Source organism: Apus apus, chromosome 6 (genome assembly GCF_020740795.1).
Source record: "Apus apus isolate bApuApu2 chromosome 6, bApuApu2.pri.cur, whole genome shotgun sequence".
In the NCBI taxonomy this organism is placed as follows: domain Eukaryota; kingdom Metazoa; phylum Chordata; class Aves; order Apodiformes; family Apodidae; genus Apus; species Apus apus.
Window position 1 is genome coordinate 5,633,072 of NC_067287.1, and position 20,163 is coordinate 5,653,234.

At 35.4% G+C, this 20,163-nt stretch overlaps 1 protein-coding gene across 1 annotated transcript in view; it reads left to right on the plus strand.

The window, feature by feature from the left end:
* Positions 1-20,163, plus strand: part of LRP1B (LDL receptor related protein 1B) — a 398,334-nt gene that overhangs the window by 317,355 nt on the left and 60,816 nt on the right. Inside the window, exons 62-69 of the mRNA XM_051623744.1 lie at positions 582-698; positions 851-970; positions 3,214-3,333; positions 9,449-9,565; positions 14,948-15,054; positions 15,678-15,807; positions 16,296-16,402; positions 17,082-17,214. Coding sequence (XP_051479704.1) covers positions 582-698; positions 851-970; positions 3,214-3,333; positions 9,449-9,565; positions 14,948-15,054; positions 15,678-15,807; positions 16,296-16,402; positions 17,082-17,214 — 951 coding nt within the window. The remainder of the gene's footprint in view (positions 1-581; positions 699-850; positions 971-3,213; positions 3,334-9,448; positions 9,566-14,947; positions 15,055-15,677; positions 15,808-16,295; positions 16,403-17,081; positions 17,215-20,163) is intronic.

Below are 20,163 nucleotides of genomic sequence, written 5' to 3' on the forward strand. Positions count from 1 at the left end.
TTCCAGTTAAGTAACAGTTAATTTGCTTTTTTTTGTATTGAAATCTCCCACCCATATTTTTACAATTTTATAATTAGTTCTCTTCTTGCTACTGCAGAGGCCTTTAAAGCAAGCCTTAATTTACATGAGATTACATTTCAGTCTACTCTATGTTGTTAGAAAATATTGCCCTGGAGATGCACAATTGTTCACTCAATTGGCAGTGGGTGTGAGAAGGAACAATGTTAGATCTGGCATGAATTAGAAAGGGATAATGGGTTTCTTCAATGCAGACTTGAACTCAAGTGTGTACATCCTGAATTGCAAGTCTTTGAGCTAACATTAAGCATCAACTTGTAGTAGCTTACACTCTGTCATTAGTGAGGTGTAGCTACAGTTATGCAAATTTATAAACTCAGATTTTGAAATTAATTTTGATATAGTGTGTGTTTACTTTAGTTACTAGTATCTACTCAGATTGAGATTCTACAGGCACATACAAAGGTTTATTTGTTCTTTTGATTAGTACATACAGGAAGAACACTATTGATACTTGAACCAGTCCTTTGATAGCATTGGTAAGTAGGTTTCTTTTTTCTCAGCTGAATTCAGATGTCAGCCAGGACGTTTTCAGTGTGGAACTGGACTTTGTGCTCTTCCAGCCTTTATCTGTGATGGAGAGAATGACTGTGGGGACAATTCTGATGAATTGAACTGTGGTAGGTGATTATGTTGTAGACTTCAGAAACATGCTGAACTGATTTGAGTGCCACACTTTGCATTTAGTCAAGAGAACTAATTTATGTTTTTAAATCTTTTATTCTTGACATTTTAATCTTTTTAATTTGATGTTTTTAATTTTTTAACCTAGACACACATGTGTGCCTGTCGGGTCAGTTCAAATGCACAAAGAATCAGAAGTGTATTCCCATAAATCTGAGATGCAATGGACAGGATGACTGTGGTGATGAGGAAGATGAAAGAGACTGTCGTAAGTTACATTTAAAGACTTGCTCTGAAAACTGTAGCTGGTTTTAAACAATGAGCTGAAGGGAGATATGTAAAATACTGTAAATGTCCCTTCTGTAAAATAATTTGAGGAACAGGAAAAAGTAAATTCATGGGATAGTTTGATGTACAGTTCTTTATATGCAGGAGAGCAAACTAAGATGTCATTTAGTAGCTTCATTTTTTAAAGTAATTGCAAAGAAGAAGAGTGTGTAAACAATTAATTTCAAGCATTTAATTGGGTTTCTGACTTAGGCTGAAACATCCATTTTACTCTTAACCACCTCACAAATGACTCATCTTCTTGAGGCTTTCATCTGCCATGCCTTCCAGCAGTGTATTTCAATGGAAGAAGATAATTTTATGTGCCTTTTATTGGAAAAGATGTAGATCCATAGCTCTTTCTATATGCTTTTTCTTTGATGGAGTTTTCTACTTTTTCTATTCCCTTTCCTCTGGGAACTTGTTCAGTAATTTGCCTATGTAACTTGATTTCCATTTACTCAGCTTTTAATACATCTTACTTTCCATAAATTCATTTTCACTCCATATTTCTTAGAGACAAGTAGAGCAAATATTTTCAGATGTAGAATGGAAATGTATTGAATAGTTTGTGTCTTATATAATTTTGTAATTAAAATAATGGTGCAGTCTTGAAATACATCTCTGTCCTTCACTCAGTTCATTATTCAGATCTACTGCTGATCTAAGGTACTTATTCCTGTTTCCTGAATTAGCTTTCTCAAAGTTTGCATATGCTGCATTTCTGCAAAGACCATGACCTTCTCCAAGGGAAGGGTTGCTAAGGACACAGAAGCTTTGTTGATGGTCATGTTTGATGGCCATCTACCAAACAGCTCAGCAGGGCTGTAACCTCTGGCAGACAGTATTATATGTTTGTTTCATGTTACATTCCTTTAAAAAACAATAAAGTGGGGTCAGGTAAACTGTGGAAGACAGAGGAGATCGTTGTGGGTTTGTTTTTTTTTTCATACGAGGATCTGCACATGGTATATGGAAGGATCCCAAAACCTTGAGCTGACAGAATTGAAATGAGCTCAGAGCAGTGCAATCTGCAGCACAGCAGTGCTTGGGGACTGTGGGAGGGACAGGGTCAGGATCAGTGGTGGTACTGAAAGCTTCCTAGGGATTAGTGGAGACAGGACAGTCTGCTGTGACATCAAGCAAGCTTTTGAATTGTCTGAAGCTCAGCCATCTACACCCCTGCAAAGATAAAGTTGGGAGTGGGGGAGGTTAGTGAGATACATCTTTTATTTCTGTTCTGTCCTACCTAGGCTTTATTAGCTTCTCTCTTAAGAAAGTGAGGTGTGCTAGTTTGTATTTTAATAAATCCTTGCTCATGGCTTTTGAAAACTCCTCAGATGCCTTTGGGGAGACTATAAAAAGGGGAGGGTGCAAGGAGGTCTACCACAAAGTTCATATTGGCTGTAAATAATTTATCTGTATATCCAGTCCAAATATAAGTCCTTTATTCATCTTGCCTCTATACTCTTAGTTATAAGAGTTTAAGAAATGGTAAGACCAGGCATATATATTTGTGGGGGAGTTGATGTAGGATCACTTGTGTGCACTAAGGACCTTTTTGTTGTCAAGTGGCCTTTCTAAAGTTATAGCACTTAAGCTTAAACTTGAAGCATCCTGAAATAATAGGGTGAAGGTTACCTGCAACTTTGCATCTTTATCTCACTGTAGGATTCATTAAAAAAAAAAAAAAATTCTGCTAAACTGATAAAGTGAAATAATTTTCCAATGGTTCTCCTATTTACCCATGGTCTCTTTTAGGATACCCAAATAGTACAGAATTTTGATTACCCTTTCCATCAAAGGACTGAGAGCTGCCTTAGTCCTTCAAACTAACTGATTTCAGTTTTGTTAACTGGTGTTTTAGGAAGTTAGAAAAAAAATCTTTTTGCTTTTTACTAAAATGATTTGACTGTATCAATGTTATGTCTATTTGTTGTTAAATGGATGTCTCAATAGGCACTTTGTTTATTAGATTTGTTTGACTTCTATTTTACAACATAATATACAAAAAGAATATGAAATTTTAAACAATATAAACCTGAATGCTGTTTTCTTACCTATTTTATGTGATACTAGAGGTAACAGATGTCTGAATTTTGAATCCTTTTTTTCTTTAACAATTTTATCTTTTAAATATCAGCAGACATTTCTAGTTTTAATTTGGAAACTTCTTATTTAAAGCTGAAAACAGTTGTTCTCCAGACCATTTCCAGTGTAAAACAACAAAACACTGCATTTCTAAACTGTGGGTATGTGATGAAGACCCAGACTGTGCTGACGGATCAGATGAAGCCAACTGTGGTGAGTGTGCCAGTGGTTTTGAATATATTATTGTAGCTTGACATTTTGAAAGGAAGTAGCAAAAGGAAATAATCATCCTACATAATATATGCTTTTTCAATGTAAGATAATACCTGTCGGTTATGGTAGCTGTATCTGGCTTGTACAGTTCTGAATGCTAATCTTTATATGAGTAGTCTATAAACTTCATATTATACTACTACTTTATTGGCAGAAGATGCAAATGAGTATTTCACTTGGAATACAGTGACATTCTTGGGTTTTCTCATAGTGTTATCTAGTTTCTGTCAATTTATTCTGCATACTTTGCTGCTGCTGTTGTTAAGAAATAGTGAAAGATGTAATAATTTGCAAATCGTGTTAGTTAAGACTGGCTGTGCAGAAGGATCCAGAGCAGATTCAGATCGATATGGTTGAGTTTTGCTTCTCTCTGTGAGCTTCAGTGAGTTATGGGCCCTAACACACCACTCCACAAACCCTGCATCCCCATAGAACCTCTCCAGGAACCCCTGATACTTAGGAATCTTTTGTACTGAAAGCCAATATTTTGAGGAGGCAGAGCAATCCTCTACAGAGAAAATAAAGTATAGAATCCCACCATTACCAAACCAAGCCCTAATTTCTGTTAGTTTTCCACAGTATCCAGAACCCCAGTGCTCCTCCCCCCTGAAGCAGATTTTTTTAAAGAATGTAAGTACTAGCTTTGAATCCAAGAATTTCTTTCATTGCTTTTTTGAAGATTCGTTGTTGGATCACAAGTATAACTCTACAGTTTTCAGCATGTTTTTCACTGTCAGAGCAGATAGATTGATTATTTTTCTGCAGGAAGAGTTAAAATTATTTTTAAAGAAAGTTCTTATAGAAACCTGAAAGTATCTAAGCAGTTTTCCCATTGGTCTATATGTGACATTGTTGTATATGCCTGCTATTCATCACCACTTGAAAAAAAGGCCACACTGTGGTATCATAGAATGGTTAAGGTTGGAAGGGACCTTAAAAACTCAGGTTCCAACCTCCCATAGTTGTTCACAGTCATTGCTTGCATTTTTGGAAAATACTGAGTCAACTCTTCTGCTGTAAATGAAATAAAATAGTAAATACAATATTCCACTTGGGAAATGGATTACAGCTAAATAAGTCAAAATAAGTGGATCAGTATTGATGGAAAATCATTGGACATGGATGTCCATTCCAGACCTGCACTCACCAAGTGCAGAAAAACTTGTGGAAATGTCAAGACTGGACTGCAAAGGAAAAGACTCAAAAAAGTGTTCTGATATGGAAAAGGACAAATAGTTGTACAAAATATTCAAAGCTGACCATTATTCATCTGCATATCCGTAAATGTTTTGATGAAACACTTGAGTGTGGACAAGTTTATGCTGCCACTGGGACAACAGACTAATGGAATTACAGGTTGGAACCAGGAGCAAAGCACTGAAAGAGCCAAATTTCCATGGATATGTTTCAAGCAATTGACATGAGCACGTATATGAAAATGTTGGAGCTGGTAAATATGTCTAGGAAATCGAACTCTTCCTCAACACAAAAAGTGCAAGACCATAATTTGAATTGTCAAGAAAGGGAAACTAATGATACCAAGTGGAGAGAAGTTACAGTCCAAAAAGCATTTGACTTGAAGAAACAGTGAATTCAAAGCTTATGAAAGAACATGAATCTCTAATCCATACAGGCTCCCTTTATGCTTTTCTGAGCTATTCTGGAACTACCTCTGCACGTCTCACTGATAGGTGTTTTCTCCTTCACTGTCTCCCATCACCTTGATCTCCAACATGCCTTCCAAACTGTGGATTCATATTTTGAGTAAAACATGCAAGTCCAACTGGTATGGCACAACGGGTCTTAAAATAATTCATATAATAATATCCTTAAGACACAAAGTTTAAAAGCAGAGAGGTACAAAAAAACCCCTGTCACACTGAATGAGAAAAACTGGATTTATGATAAGTACTTCACTGTAATTCATCATTTTACAAAATAGAATGAAATCCAAATCACATAAGAATGAAATAGTATAGAGGTGCAACATGTGCAATCCCAAATTAAATAGTTTTTTCAGGCACAATGTATACAATTGATTATGCTGGTTCATACTGAAGACTCACCTTGCCTTTTATGCTGTCTCTGGCAGAAAGCTGATGTCCAGGGAAGAATAGGTGAGCAAAGCAGGCTGTAATGAAACATCCCTAGGATACTCTTCCAGCCTCTAACAATTTGAGACTCAGAGATACTTTGAGTCAAATGATTCTCTGTATGCAATAACCCTGGATGGATTTCAGTTGTCTTTAACCTGTTCAAGGTTTGCTCTCCCTGAAAATCCACCTCCGTTTTTATTCTAAATCTCTTATTGCATATAATGTTTTTGTGTTGGAGGAGGTAGAACAATTTATCTGTATTCAGTCTCTCTGCCACTTGCCATTATGTACACTCATGGAACAACTAAGCCTTGACAAGAATAGGATGGGTTTAATCACATTTTAAAGTTTTCCATAATTGTAGCATTTGAAAGATGTTTAAATGATGTTATTACAGCAGTAGTTTGAACACAGTTTAGTCTTCTGCCTTGTTTTAAATTTTAATTAAAAGATGGTTATTTTTCTGAACAAAATTTGATAGAATTAAATTACAAAGCTGCAAGCTGAGTTGCATATGTTGGTGCAAGTACTAACTTGGAATCTTTTATAGTTCATTTCTAAAATGCTTGCAATGCAAAACTTGTATAAAGGATAATCTTGTGTCAGTTCAAGTGCTCCACAGTCATATATTTTGCTTAGTCAACGTTTGCTGCTGTGTGTTATTGGAGATATTATATTGAGTAAATTTGTTAGAAGTAGTCTTGAATGTATTTAATCTTCTGGGGTTCATTTCAGAGTTAGACAATTAAAGTAGAATTAAGAAATGTCTGCTTATTAATCAGTGTATGGTGTTTTCCAATGAACAGTAGGATGAGTTAATTCATGCTTTCTGTCTGGGCAATTAAAAGAAACCATTAGATTATGGTAATCCTTGCTCACAACTTTAGTAGTTTATATCACAAAAGGCCCTGTTTGAGTTCGATTCTGAGAAAAGCTGTGGCCTTGGAAAGTGATTATCATCTGCTTTAAAGGTTATATTTATTTTGGGACTTTATTAACATACTGCATCAACAGCAGTGTGACTGCTTTCTGCTTCCTCTCTTTTTTAATATCAAATTTAGCCCAAAGTTAAAGTGGGTGTTTTTCGGATAATGAAGAATGTGTTCCTTGAGGTGTTGGAAGGATGCTTTATATAAATTTAAACTTCCTTCACCGGGCTGATAAAATCAGTGACAGCCTGCCCAGCTCTAGAGCAGCTACTCGATTTGTCCTTCAAAAGAGTTTTTATTTCTTTTGGATTTTATGCCTCTCCAGTGTGCAGACACAAACACATAAATGCACAAAAATGCAGATAGATGGAATTAAAATCCCCAAATGGCAATATAGTGCAATTACTGGCAAAATACTGGTTTACTTTGCAGGATGTTTGCATCAAAATGTTTTTAGGGCGTCTTTGTAATGTTTGGGGTTTGTATGTGATATTTTGGGGGTTGTTTTGTTTTCCACATAAGCCTTCATCTTATTTTCTTCATGCTAATTTAGAATTACTTCTAAAATAAAATTCTACATCACTGTGCACAAAAGATGAACCCCAAACAACCAGCAGCTACCTAAGGTAGTCACACAAATATCTGAAAGAAACCCTTTGCCTGTTACAGTATACCAATATTTATTTAATAATAATAGGAAAAGAGAAATATGAAAATTGAGTTGTCACTACTTACTTCTCTGTCTTTGTACTCTTGCTATCTGAACTTTCACATTTTATGGTGGTGTCATTGTAAGAAAAATGGGAAGCAATTTAGTGTTGAGGACAGCAATGACAAAATGTAGGTCCATGTGGGCTTTTCAGGGTTCCACGATTCAAACAGTGAAGTTAAGTCAAGTGAACAGTCTTTCTTTAAAATCAGATATGTGTTACACAGTTTCCTCAATTCCTCCTCTCTTTATATCTTCATTCTAGTATCCTGGGTTTTTCATTGGGTCTCATTAACATGAAGAAGGAAACACAACACAAGCAAATCCGTTTTGTAAGACATTATGAAGTGTAAGCTGCTGTGAGAGATGAGTCAACCCAAAGGAAAGAATAAAGCTTTCAGATTTGTGAAGGAGAGAGAGTCTTACAAACATGCAAATTTTTTGTATAAATAATTAAATATTTCTTTGGCTTTGGTAAAAATAAAGATTGAGATTCAAGTGGTAATCATAAGGCTAGACTGCACATGAATAAATATATTTATACACAAAATCTTTTTAAGTATAAAGAGGCAATGCTAGAAAATGGATTTAGCATCCTTGAGAACTAGGTAATTCTTTACGAAGAATAAGAAAAGATATATTGCATGTTCTCTTCATCCTAGCCAGTAGCTGAAATGAAGAGATGTCACCTCTGGCTTCTGTGTATTACTGATGAGATTGTGGTATTTCTATTGAATGTGGAAAGATAAAATATCATCTGTCATTAGTCTTTAGGACTCATTTTGTGGGCAGATCCATTAGTGGGAGAGTGTAGGCTTTGCTAGTAGTACTTTAATAAATATATGATGGATTTCTGGTTTGAAAGTTGATCTTCTGCTAAGTTACAGAAACAAAAAAGAGTCTTATTTTCAGGGAGGTGGATATTTTCTTCTTATGTAATGTTAAATGCTTTAAAAGTTCTTGCCAGTGCAAGTATTTGAAATGTCGTGATGGAAGTATCTTGGACTGTTATCTTGAGAAACACCACAGGAAAAGGTATTTGGGGAGAAAACTACTTAAATATATTGGCAGAGAATACAGAACAAATGCAAAAGGCAGCAGCAATATTGTAATTACCAAATTTTTGAGGGTACACAACTGAGTTGCAATGCCATTTACCTCCACCTTTTTGATATTTGAATATAGTTTTGTTTTATCACTCTAGTTCCAGAACCACACCTAAAACAAAGCACAAAAAGCAGCAGGTTAGGCTGTAGCATCAGATCTGATACCTCTAATTCATGGTCCTTTCTGCTTTAGAGGCAGAGAAAGGTTGATTTATGTTAGTGTTTCAGTCCTTCTCCTCTGTCAGTTACCAGAACTCATTGAGTTGTCATAATAGCTATACGAAGTCTGAACTGACATTCTATGAAATAGCCTAATGGAAATGAAAAAAAAATTCTATTGAAATATCATCACAGTGACATGTAATTTTAAATATGTCATTAAGGCTTTTACAAACCAAACTTTTTTTTTTTTCCTCTCTCTCAAATAAAATGTCATTCGTCACTTTTAAATTTCTTTCCTTTCATCTTGGTCCTTAAAACCTGAAAAAATTGCTCCAGAAATAAAAAATACAAATAAAAACCAGAGGCAGCTTCTTCCTGCTGGAGTTTAGAATGTTCATCCATCTTTAGAGGCTTTGCCTACAATGCTGCTCTGTAAACAGGGAAGCTCATGGAAAATGTAGTGCATGAAGAACATCAGTCTGAGTTTAGCACTTTAGGCTTTATAATGTTTTTCTTTTAAAAATAGACTCCTAATCCAAGGCATCAGCAGGTGAAAATGCCAATTAAACGTTTTCTGTCAGGTCTGGTGAGTCTAAAATTGCTACATGCAAACCCAAGTTCTGAGAAATACATATTTTGTACATTTTAAAATATATATTCTTGTGGTTTGCTGTAATCTTTTCTTTTGTAAAGTGATCTTACAGATAAATTCAAGGAAAACTGAATGCAGGTTTTGAGATTCGGTGTAATGATAATACCCTCTCCAAATTAAGTTGTGATCCCTTCTGAGTTTCATGGTTTTTACAGTCTATACAGTCCATATTTCAATTTTATCATGACATTTAAGAGCATATCTCTTTTGTTATGAATGAATAAACAGATTCTTAATGAATGTGGTAGGATAAATAAATTTCTGAAAGTAACATTTCAAGTATTTTGGTTGCTCCTTCTTACATGTATTTAGTAATTTTGTCATTTCACTGGTTAGTAGCAGTCTTTTCCATGATGTCTCTTTGTCTGCAATGATTTAAATTATATACATCTTAATTACAGATAAAAAAACTTGTGGTCCCCATGAATTCCAGTGCAAAAACAACAACTGTATTCCAGATCACTGGAGATGTGACAGCCAAAATGATTGTGGTGATAATTCTGATGAAGAAAACTGTAGTAAGTAACTTTTACCTAAGTACATGTTATTATGAGTGGACTCAGTTTAGCAACATGTAAGAGGAAACCTTTTAATTCTGATGAACTGCACCTGTATGATTTTATACAATGCCACCTGTTCCCTTGAAAATCAGTTGACCAGAACGGAAAAAGTGTTTTGCTGAAATTCTCTGATTTAATACATTAATACAAAGAGCTGTAATCAGCTCTGCAAAAATGCCTACGACTTCTTGATGAGTTCAAAATAAATATTACAATTAGTTTACCTTTGTCAATAAGTTAAGTACTGCATTTCTTATCTCTAGGTAAGAATCATAAACACTACTCAGTGATGAAGTGACAAACATTTTTTAAGTTCATTCAAACACTATCTGCCTATTACAGTCATTATATTCCTGAGATGATTTGCCTTCTTTTCTATCATGGGAAATCCATTTCTGTAGTACTTCATCTAGTTCTTAATGTGACAATGTTATTCCAAGTAGCTCAGTTAACCTAGTTCTCTCCTACCTGTGAGGGACCTGAATGCCTGGTAAATCTCTCTCATACCACTTTCAGGGAAGTAATTTTGATCTGGTTCTATGGAAAAAATAACCAATTCTTAATGGTTTTATCTTGTAGACCTTGTTAAATAAAATGAAGAAAATTCTGCAAACCTTTCTGAAATGCCTTCTCTCAGTTGACAATTTCTGTTCTTGTTGTCTTTTGTACTTAGCAGTCCAAGAAATCAATATATTTTTGTGTAGATAATCTCAAATACATATTCCTGATTGAATATCATGCATCTATATTTAGTATCTTCAACCTAGAAAGCTTAATAAATTCAGCATTCTCATGCTGAGTATGTGCTGTCTGCCCCTTTCTCCAGTTTAATGCACAGTGTCCATAGGTACAGGGTATATCAAGATGAACTCATTCTGCTTGAAAAGTTACTGAATCTGTCTGCATTTTAATCACTATCAATGTTAGAGAATCTTGTGAGTTCATGTGCAAGTGTTTCATCTAAACAGGAGAATGTCACGTGGCTCAGTGCCTCTCAGAGCCATTTATTGTTGTACTTCACAGAGGGGTTTGACATGCAAAAGCTTTCTTAACTTTGTGGGAGATTTTACATAGGAGTTGATTACTGGTGCTAGTGGGGTTTCCATTTTTCCTTGTATTATAATACCAAGAAATTATTTTATGTTCTCTTATTCTCACATAAAAATCAAAGAGAGCTATGTAGCAGTTTTGCTATAGCAGTGCAAATCTACATGGTGTTTTTTGAAATCTTTTGAGAAACTGGAAAATAAGAAAAGCCCAACTTCCACAAAACATTATTGCCCTTTGCAAAATGAGTGAGAAGCATCTTATTTGAAATATGCCATGTTGTTGAAGTGGGATTTATTTATCCCCCAGTATGAATGTTTCTTCTTTAAAGTTGAGGTTATTGTACTACAAGAAAAATGGTCGAATAATGAGGGACAAATTATGTGGTTTTTTAATTATTATTTATTAGGCTTGCCATCTTTTTGTTCCCATCAGTAATTAAGGTAGATAGTCAGTTCTTGACTGTTCTTGACCTGCAGATAAAGAAGTCTGTAGTTAGTTGTAATGGATGGAGTCAGTGAGTACCCAGACACAGTGTACTAAACTGGTGATCTGTAGTTGGTGTTAGCTTTTCTCCCATTTTCTTTTTCTTGTCAAATGTATGCTTCACTTCCAGCTGCTGAGTCCCTTATTCTGTTTTTCCAATTAAATACAGTAGGCCTACACAGCTGTAAAACTCAAAATCTTGGAAGCGTTGGGCAAAAACATAATACTGTTCAGTTGCTTGAAGTAGATGTATAAAATTCTGTATAGGCTGTCAAGCCACTTATAGAATAAAGTGTAATGAAACAACTGTATACAAAGTTATAACTTCAGAAGCTTTTGACAAAATGTATTACAGTGCTCATTAAGATACATTTTTCATGGCATACATAAATATACGAAGGGCTTGTCAGGCAACCCTAGCAGAGAATGAGTTGTTTCTCAAGAATGCAGAATTAATTCATTGAATTACAGAAATTCAGTTCAGGTATTTAGATTTCTCTATATAGTTTCTTTGCATGCACACACAACATCCTGGGGAAGTTCTTGAAAGTCAAACAGAATGCGTGTTAAAAAAATATCCCATGTGAGTGTGAGAAATTATTAGTGGTTTAATTAAAATGGTTGTGCCCATTATGACTTCATTATTTAACTGTATTTGTCTTACAGTCTGTTGTTTCTTGACTATATTTGGACCCTTCCAAACATGTAAGAGTTTTTAAGAAGTTTATAGGTCCACACTGAGTTAGCACAAAACAAAGTACGATGAATTTTTAACTCGCTGAGTTAATATCTTTTTTTGGAGGGGGAATTTGCTTTCGGAGTTTATTTGGGTTTTTAAAACTTAATTAGAGTAAAAAGAGTATTTTTCAGGAAACTTGAAAAAAAGGAAAATTTCATAGGAATGAGTATTTTATACCTGCTGAAAAGAAGGCACCAGGAATATTTTATTGAATGTAATTGAAGAGAACATAATACACTCTAAGTGTTGAAGCATTCTGTGGGCTAATGCCTGTTACTCTTTTTAGCAGTATTGAAGTGGAGAATTACAAGAAGGATGGTTTTGTTTTTTCCTCCTTGTCCATTTTGACATGTGTACTGGTTCTGGCTGGTCTAGGTTTAATTTTCTTCATAGTAGATACCGTGGTGCTTTGTGCTGGATTTGTGACCAAAACAGCCTTGGTGACATGCTGATATTTTAGCTGTTGCTGAGCAGTGCTTCCACAGAGCCAAGACCTTTGCTGCATCTCAGTGGGCTGGTGGCTCAAAAGGAGTTGGGAGGGGACACAGCAGAGACAGCTGATCCCAGCTCACCAAAGGGACATCCCACATGATGTCACGCTCAGCAATAAAAAGTGGGAAAAGAAGGAGGAATGATCAGAGTTATGGCATTAGACTTCCCAAGACAGTAAAATGTGATGAAGCCCTGCTTTCCTGGGGGCAGCTAAACACCAGCCTGTTGATTGGAAGTGGTGAATGAATTACTATTTTGTTTTGCTTGTGCATGCAGCTTTTGTTTTACCAATTAAAATGTCTTTATCTCAATCCAAATGTTTTCACACTTCCACCCTTCTGAGTGGCTGGGTGTGGCTTAGCTGCCCTCTGAGGTTAACCCACAACATCAAGATAATACTGTTTTAATGATGATATGTGGATGCATCATACTAGATGCTCTGACTCAGCTTATTGGGAAGTTTCAACTCCAACACAACTATCTAGTAGCAAATGTGATGAATACTCATTCATCAGAAGAAAGTGTGGCCTACATGCGTCCCCTAATTCCTCTCAATCTTTGTGAACTACTGGGATCAACCAAGGGCTCAATTTCACTTAACTCGTTTTGGTTGAGTTGCTCCTATCCCTTGATTTGTTTTGCTTTTAGTTGTTTATCTATATACAAGTTCCACTTTTCCTATTATACAAATCAGGTTCTTTAAAAGTTTGCTTTGAAATAGCTGTTACAAGACAAAGGATTCTCACAAAGAGCAAACATTAATCCTGTACAAATACAGGTGAAAAGTACACTGGAAGTTTGAACTTCACAACCTATTCTAAGAAAACTTATGGCCTTTTTCCCTCAGACTTGTGTATCAATACATCAGTCTCCTAAAAAATCTCTTCAATTCTTGACCTAGTGCATTATCTCTGTCTATTACATGCAAAATCAAACCTCAAATATTAAACAATTGTAAAAGTTTCCCATTAGCTCCTTTTCTTGGTACTATTTAAGTTGATGATAAATGTCTGTGGGCACTATGGGTTATTTTCAGACTTCAAAGTCTGAAAGAAGTAGATCATCTAATGTGCAGTGTTTCAAATAAAATTCTAATAATTGAAAAAGCTTTTCTCAAGAAGGAGTTTCAGTGTTTATATAAAGCAGTAGCTGAAAGATGCTGTCCTTCAGTGTTTTTACAGAAGTCTATTTAGTACTTACTCCTTTCACTGACAGTCTGAGCACTGATGGGAAAGAGCTCTCCTGTGTTCATATGTAAATCACAGAGATGTATTCCAGCAGCAGAAGAAATGTTTCTTGCAAACAGAATTGAGAAGTTAGCTCATTGTGTACATTTATCTCAAATCAAGTCTCTGTTTATAAATAATTCATTAACAGTATAGAAAATGTATTTGCTTATATTTTGCAAATTAATTTAGAAACATGACAAATGTCTGTTTGCATGTGAATTACTTTCCCCACAAATTATTTCCTCTGTGTAATTTGTTGGATCTTGAACTTCCTCTTCCTGGCCTGTTGACTACAAAAAGAACCAAATGTCCATGATCTACTAACATTTATACAATGAGCTTTTTTCTTTGAAACAAATTAGTAGTAGTATGTGTAAAATCTAAGAATTCATATAAACACTAACCTTTTTTTGCTACCTGGGATTAATTTTGTGTCTACTCTTACCCTTTATTATGTCTACCTTTTATAATGACTTCAGACATCCCTGTGTTTTGTTTCTTCCCATGGAGTAGGACAACATAACCAATTGTCATAAACATCCCGCTTAACTTCCAGTCTTTACTGTCTCCTGTTCATCTGTAAGCTCCTTAGATTCCTTATGTCTAACATCTTCTTTCTGTTTCTCCTAAAATTATTTTAAAATTTCATCCTTATCCTTTATTTCTTTCTTGTGTTTTCTATTATATTGATAGTTGGGCTTTTAATGAAAATATACTGAGTTTTACAACTCACTGTATTCTTGTTCTGTTAAAACCCTAACATTTTAAGTAATAAGTCAATGGGTTATTGTCATGTTTCCTCTCATACTTAATTTCTGGAAAAGTGAATTATTTTACTTGTCATACTAAACCTGAGCCCTTAAGCATTCCATTTACCATCTTAACCCCTGGATGCCTAGCACAAGGGAAGCTGAATCTTGTCATAGATGTAGGTTAAAAGGCTGGGGATAAATGGTTTGCTATTGCATGGTTGAAAATCAAAGGTCTGATTAGTTCCAATTACTTTGGATATTAACAGGTGCAAAATGAATTTCTAGTCTGTAGCATGGATCTCATAAAACCTGAAATAACATATAAGCATTAAAACAAAGAATATTTATATCATCAGCATCACGTAATTTTCCAAAGAAATTTGATAGAATTAAATTGAAGTATTTTCACTACTAAGTTACTATATGCAAATGAAACGTAGTCATAAACTGTTATGAAACAAATTCCTGCAGAAAAAAATGCTTGTAGTTTGCAAATTAGTGCTTTTGACTTTTATTCCTTGATTGGGAGGTTTTATGGATGGAATATTTTATGGAAATGCTAATCAACCTAGGGTTGTTACTTTTCTTTATTCAGAGCCTCAAACATGCACTTTGAAAGACTTTCTTTGTGCAAATGGAGACTGTGTTTCAGCAAGATTCTGGTGTGATGGAGACTATGACTGTGCAGATGGCTCAGATGAGGTAGGTGTCTTCCAGGAAACTATTTCTTTAGTAGTAGCAGTTTTTCCAGTAGTTGCTGGAGAATCAATTGCCACATACAAATATGTTAAAAAGCACCAATGAGAATTCTACACATCAATGTGTGCAAATGTCTTTACTAAATTAAAACTAAATCTATTTAAATAGTTATCCTCAAAAGAGAACATGCAAATAAGTTAATGTTTAACAATAGTTACATATTTTTGGCCCAGCAATTATCTGGACCTCTTCCCATCCTGGTTATATTGATGTCCTGGTTGGGGAATAACTTTCTCTATAGTTAGTGGTTTGGTGTGGTTTGTGGGGTTTTTTTGAGAAAACAGTGTAGACTTGTGTAGCAAACCTCAATGGATAATGCTTTACTGTTGTTCTGATCTTTACTGTCTCTTTTGTCCTTTCTCCTTTCCTGCCAGTGCAGGCCCATTCTTAAGAAGGTGCAAGCCATCTTTCATGAATCATATCTGCAAATCTATTTTACTTCACAAGGCATTAGTGTATTTTATAGTGTGGAGGAGCATAGGCTATAACTTCTTTGATTCGCTGTATATTTTAAACATTTGTATCAAACTCTTGATCTTGTGTATACATCATTTTTATTCTACCAGAGATACTGTGAAACAGGCTGCTCGAGAGATCAGTTCCAGTGTTCCAACGGTCAGTGTATATCAGCAAAATGGAAATGTGATGGACATGAAGACTGCAAACTTGGGGAGGACGAGAAAAATTGTGATCCAGGTATTGTTTTAAGTACTGCTGAGAGATAAAACAGAAAGGAGTGAGGAATAAATCAGAATGAAACAAGGAGAAAATAAATCAACAAGTCAAGATTCCTTGTGCACTAGGAGTAGGGGAGAGCACAAAGAAATCTGAAATACTTCATCTTTTGAAGGTGTATCACTGTGTCTTCCATGTTTTGAAAAGCCCACTTATGTGGGAATAGTATTTAATTTAATTATATTGAAATATGATTTGATAATGTATACTCAGCTTATGAAATTTAACTCTGAAAAGAGCAGTAGTTCCTAGGTTGTTACTAATTTGTCTCTGGGGACATTTTGTTTTGTTTTTCTTTTAAACCAGTTTTTGATGAATGTTTGGAAAAGCTCTAATCAGCTACACATATATGTTTGCTCACTATGTTAACCAGAGGAAAACAAAAATTTGAAAGCAAATTATTTATAAATTGTATTTATCTTAATGCTAAAATGTGTGTTTGTAACCAGCATCTCCAACCTGCTCTTCAAGTGAGTACGTGTGTGCAAGTGGAGGCTGCATTTCTGCATCTTTGAAATGTAATGGAGACTATGACTGTGCTGATGGATCTGATGAGGTAGCTGACAAATTTCCATTGTTGTTTATTTTTTAACAGTTTTAGAATTGAGAAGAATTAAAAGGGCAAATGGGTTGTTTTTTCACACATTCATTGGACACTGTCAGATAACTTAGCCCTGTAGTTTTGGTTCCCTGGAAGTTGCATCCCATTATGTTTCTGTGCTCCACGGGTACCTTTTGGAGTAGACAATTTTTTGTCCTCTTAAGTCAAAACCTGAGCATGGTTTTGGGGAAGTTTGCTTCAAGGACTTCTCTGTAGTGTCAGTTTGGATGAGTTGCTATCACATTTGGCTCCCTGTGTCCTCTAGATTCATCTAATACACTCCTAGCAGGCAGGCACCTTGCCCTCTGTGGGCCTTGGTGCCATGCTCTTCCTGCATGTTTAATTGTTGGTAACTTTTGTAAAAATTACTACCTTTGTGAATGACTTGGAAGAAAAAAAGACCACAGTTGTTATTTCTCAGAGCTATAAAGGTGCCAGTTTGAGACTGAAGGAACCCTGAGCCAAATGTTACACCGTGCAGGTGAAGACAAATCCACTGGGGAGGTCAGATGTGAAACGTGGAAATGAGCCAGTGTGTAATAACCATGTTATATCCAGGGTTGGTTCTCTGACTGGCTTAGGCATGTTGTTGTTCTAATGCAGTAATACATAGTTCCTGTCTGCATTCACACAGATGGATTGTGTATCCGAGTGTAAAGAAGATCAGTTTCGATGCAAAAATAAGGCCTATTGTATCCCTGTCAGATGGCTTTGTGATGGGATCCATGACTGTGTGGATGGCAGTGATGAAGAAAACTGTGATCAAGGCAAGAGACACTGTTCTCTAAAGGGCTTCTTTTATTGGGGTTTATATTAACACACCTTGCAAGTGAGTGGTACCCAGACCGTTCTGAGTGATGAAATGAAAGCTCTCTGACCTCTTTCAGAAAAGACACTGTAGCAGCTTCACAAGCGATTTGCAGGATGAAGCCAAACTTAGATTGTTTATAACACAGCTCGTGTTACTTCTTTGCATTTCCTTCCCTAAGGACCTCAAGGTTGTGTTCTTACTGGAAGCATGTTCTGTCTCATCAGAGAACTCGGTAATAAGTCTGGTTAATTTACAGGTTTATAGGCAACAATAAATTTCAAAGCCATGCAATATAATGAAAAAGTGCTAAATAAGTAATCTTAAGACCCCAGTTCTCTATTTATTTCCATGGAGATGAAGTATTGCAACTAACCAGAACACATAAAACCACATTTTGAATTCTCACTCTCCTTAGAGAGCAGAACTGTGTGCATAAATAGATCTATATGAATCTAAACACTATGCTCAGATTTCCATGCTTATGATTAAGCTTCAAAATATGTTTTTGAGAAATACATTTGTTGGTCTAATTCTCATATTTGCCACAAATTCACAAATCTTGTTCTGTATGTTTTTTAAATTGAACGTTCATAAATATTTAAAAACATGCCTAGGTATACATACACACACCTAGAAGGATGTAATTAAACTTTATTAAACAAGTTCCAGATAGTGTTCCTTCTCTGGGTAAGACCATTCAAGGCTTTATTTCTGATTTATTATTTTAACTGAACCTTGCTTCAACTACTAGGCAGTAACAGTGTAACTGCACAAAATTCTTAGTAAGTGCAGTAGTTCAATAATTCTGACAAACACAGAACTTCTCACTCAGATTAAAGAATTTGTTTTAAAAAGCAAACTTTTACTTGGCATTTTGTCAGCTTCTTATTTTTTCCAGATTTTTCTTCTTTCCTTTCCTTTAAAGTGAGTTCTCTGTTTTACTTGATCTACAATCACATGATATATGTGTGCCTGCAAAATCATATTGCAGTACAATGATAAGCAATAATAATCAGAGATGAAGGAAGCAATTGTGGAGTAAAATATCCTTCCTTTATTCTTGAAAAGTCTAGTAACCACCACTTACCACTAGGAAAGCAAGAAGAAGTTATATGAGATGATTAGGTTTGAAAGAGAGACCAGAAAATGAATTGAAAGGAAACAGGAGGGAATGTTCCAGAGAAGACTGAGGTCAGCAAAGTTTTAAAAAACTTCTAGTCCATTTTTAATCTGTTTTTAAGATATCTGGACTGTATGTCTTTAAAAAGCAAGCACGTGTAAGTAAGTAGTAGCACGCTTAGTTTATCCGAAGCCTATGTTATTCTTTGGAGAGCATAACAGAGCTTCTGTGAACTGCAAATTGCTTCTAATGAAATCAAAAGCCTTTTGCCTAGTTGGTTATTGCTATAATACTTTGTATTTATGTCACAATTATGATTTCTGTTACAGAAATCTATTCTATAACGGAGTTATGGCAGACAAAGCAATCACATGAAACAAATGCCAGTTTATCTTGCTGATAACTAATTTTTTCCTCTTTGGAAATACAGCAAACAGAAATGGAGTTTTATTCTACAGCATTCTAAAACAATCTCAGTATATTTTTCTGTAGCCCACTGTGCATATTTATCAACATAGCTCTTTTCAATCTTATTATACAACTAGAATTAGGATTTTATTGTGATTACACACACAGTTATTTATATTCATGTCTTTTCATGATGAAGAATGCAGATATTTTTCCTTGGGTGACAATAAAGACTATTTCTGTTAATGTTCCTAAGTTATATTTGCAATGGGAGTGAATTATATTTGGTAACATAATGTGAGAATTCCCAACATCCTCTTACAGGGTGGGTATTTCATGCAAATTAATTTTCTGGGAAAAAAAAAAGAAACCATTCTGAGCTCTTTATAGTGAAAGAAAGCCTTCTGTTGATTTTAATGGTGTGTGAATAGGGCACTCAATGAATAAGTAAAAAGCCACTGAAGCCTGATCTGACAGCTAGGATGGGTGTAATACACTGAGGTAAGCCACAGTGAGAGTTCTGCTGTTATCATCTAAAATGTCATTGTTTCCTCCTCTGCAGGTACACAGCTTTATTTCTTTTATACTCTCCTCCTCTCAGGAAGCTGCAAATCCAGTTACCATAAAAATGTGTTCTGTAGAAAATTAATTTCAGGAAGTTTCCATAAATTTATAGATTGATAGAGGTAAAATTTAGTTATACTTTTGAAACAAAATCCCTTTTACTGCTACATTTATTAAAACTGGATCCAACCTTAACCAATTTTTAAAGCTTGAACACTCCAGCTTAAAACCTTTTCTCTCACCCTGTGTTCCATTTCATTAGATGATTCAGAGTTCAATCAATACTAAAGTTCCATGCAAGAATTCATTCTTGCTGCAACTGTGTTCAGTAAATATCCTAATGAGAAATTTCAGAAGGTTCAAAAGTAAGAGACTGTTAGAGATCACACAGTCTTGCCAACTCTGTGCCTACATGACTAGATCTTCCCTAACTACACTGTATATAGTTGATATGGATATTACAAGCCTGGCCAAGCCTGTTACTCCTCAGAAGAAACAAAAACCTGATACCTCATGGCTAAGGAACTGCAATCACTTTGTCTCTTCTGTACATGATGTCTCAGAGAGTGGGAGTAGGAGTAAGTGGAGGATCAGACATTCATGTGAAACAAACCTGGACCAAAGTGACCTTTCACAAGTTTGACTATATTTCTGTCTTCTGGTTTGTACTTTTCTCTGGCAGCACAGATTACTGATGTACTCAGTCAGGTCTTTTCTGAAAGGCAGCCTCATCCAAGGAAGTTACAGACAGAAAGATAGTTTAAGTATCTCCTGGCAAGGGGAACATGCCCAGCTGGTGAGTTGTCAGTGTCT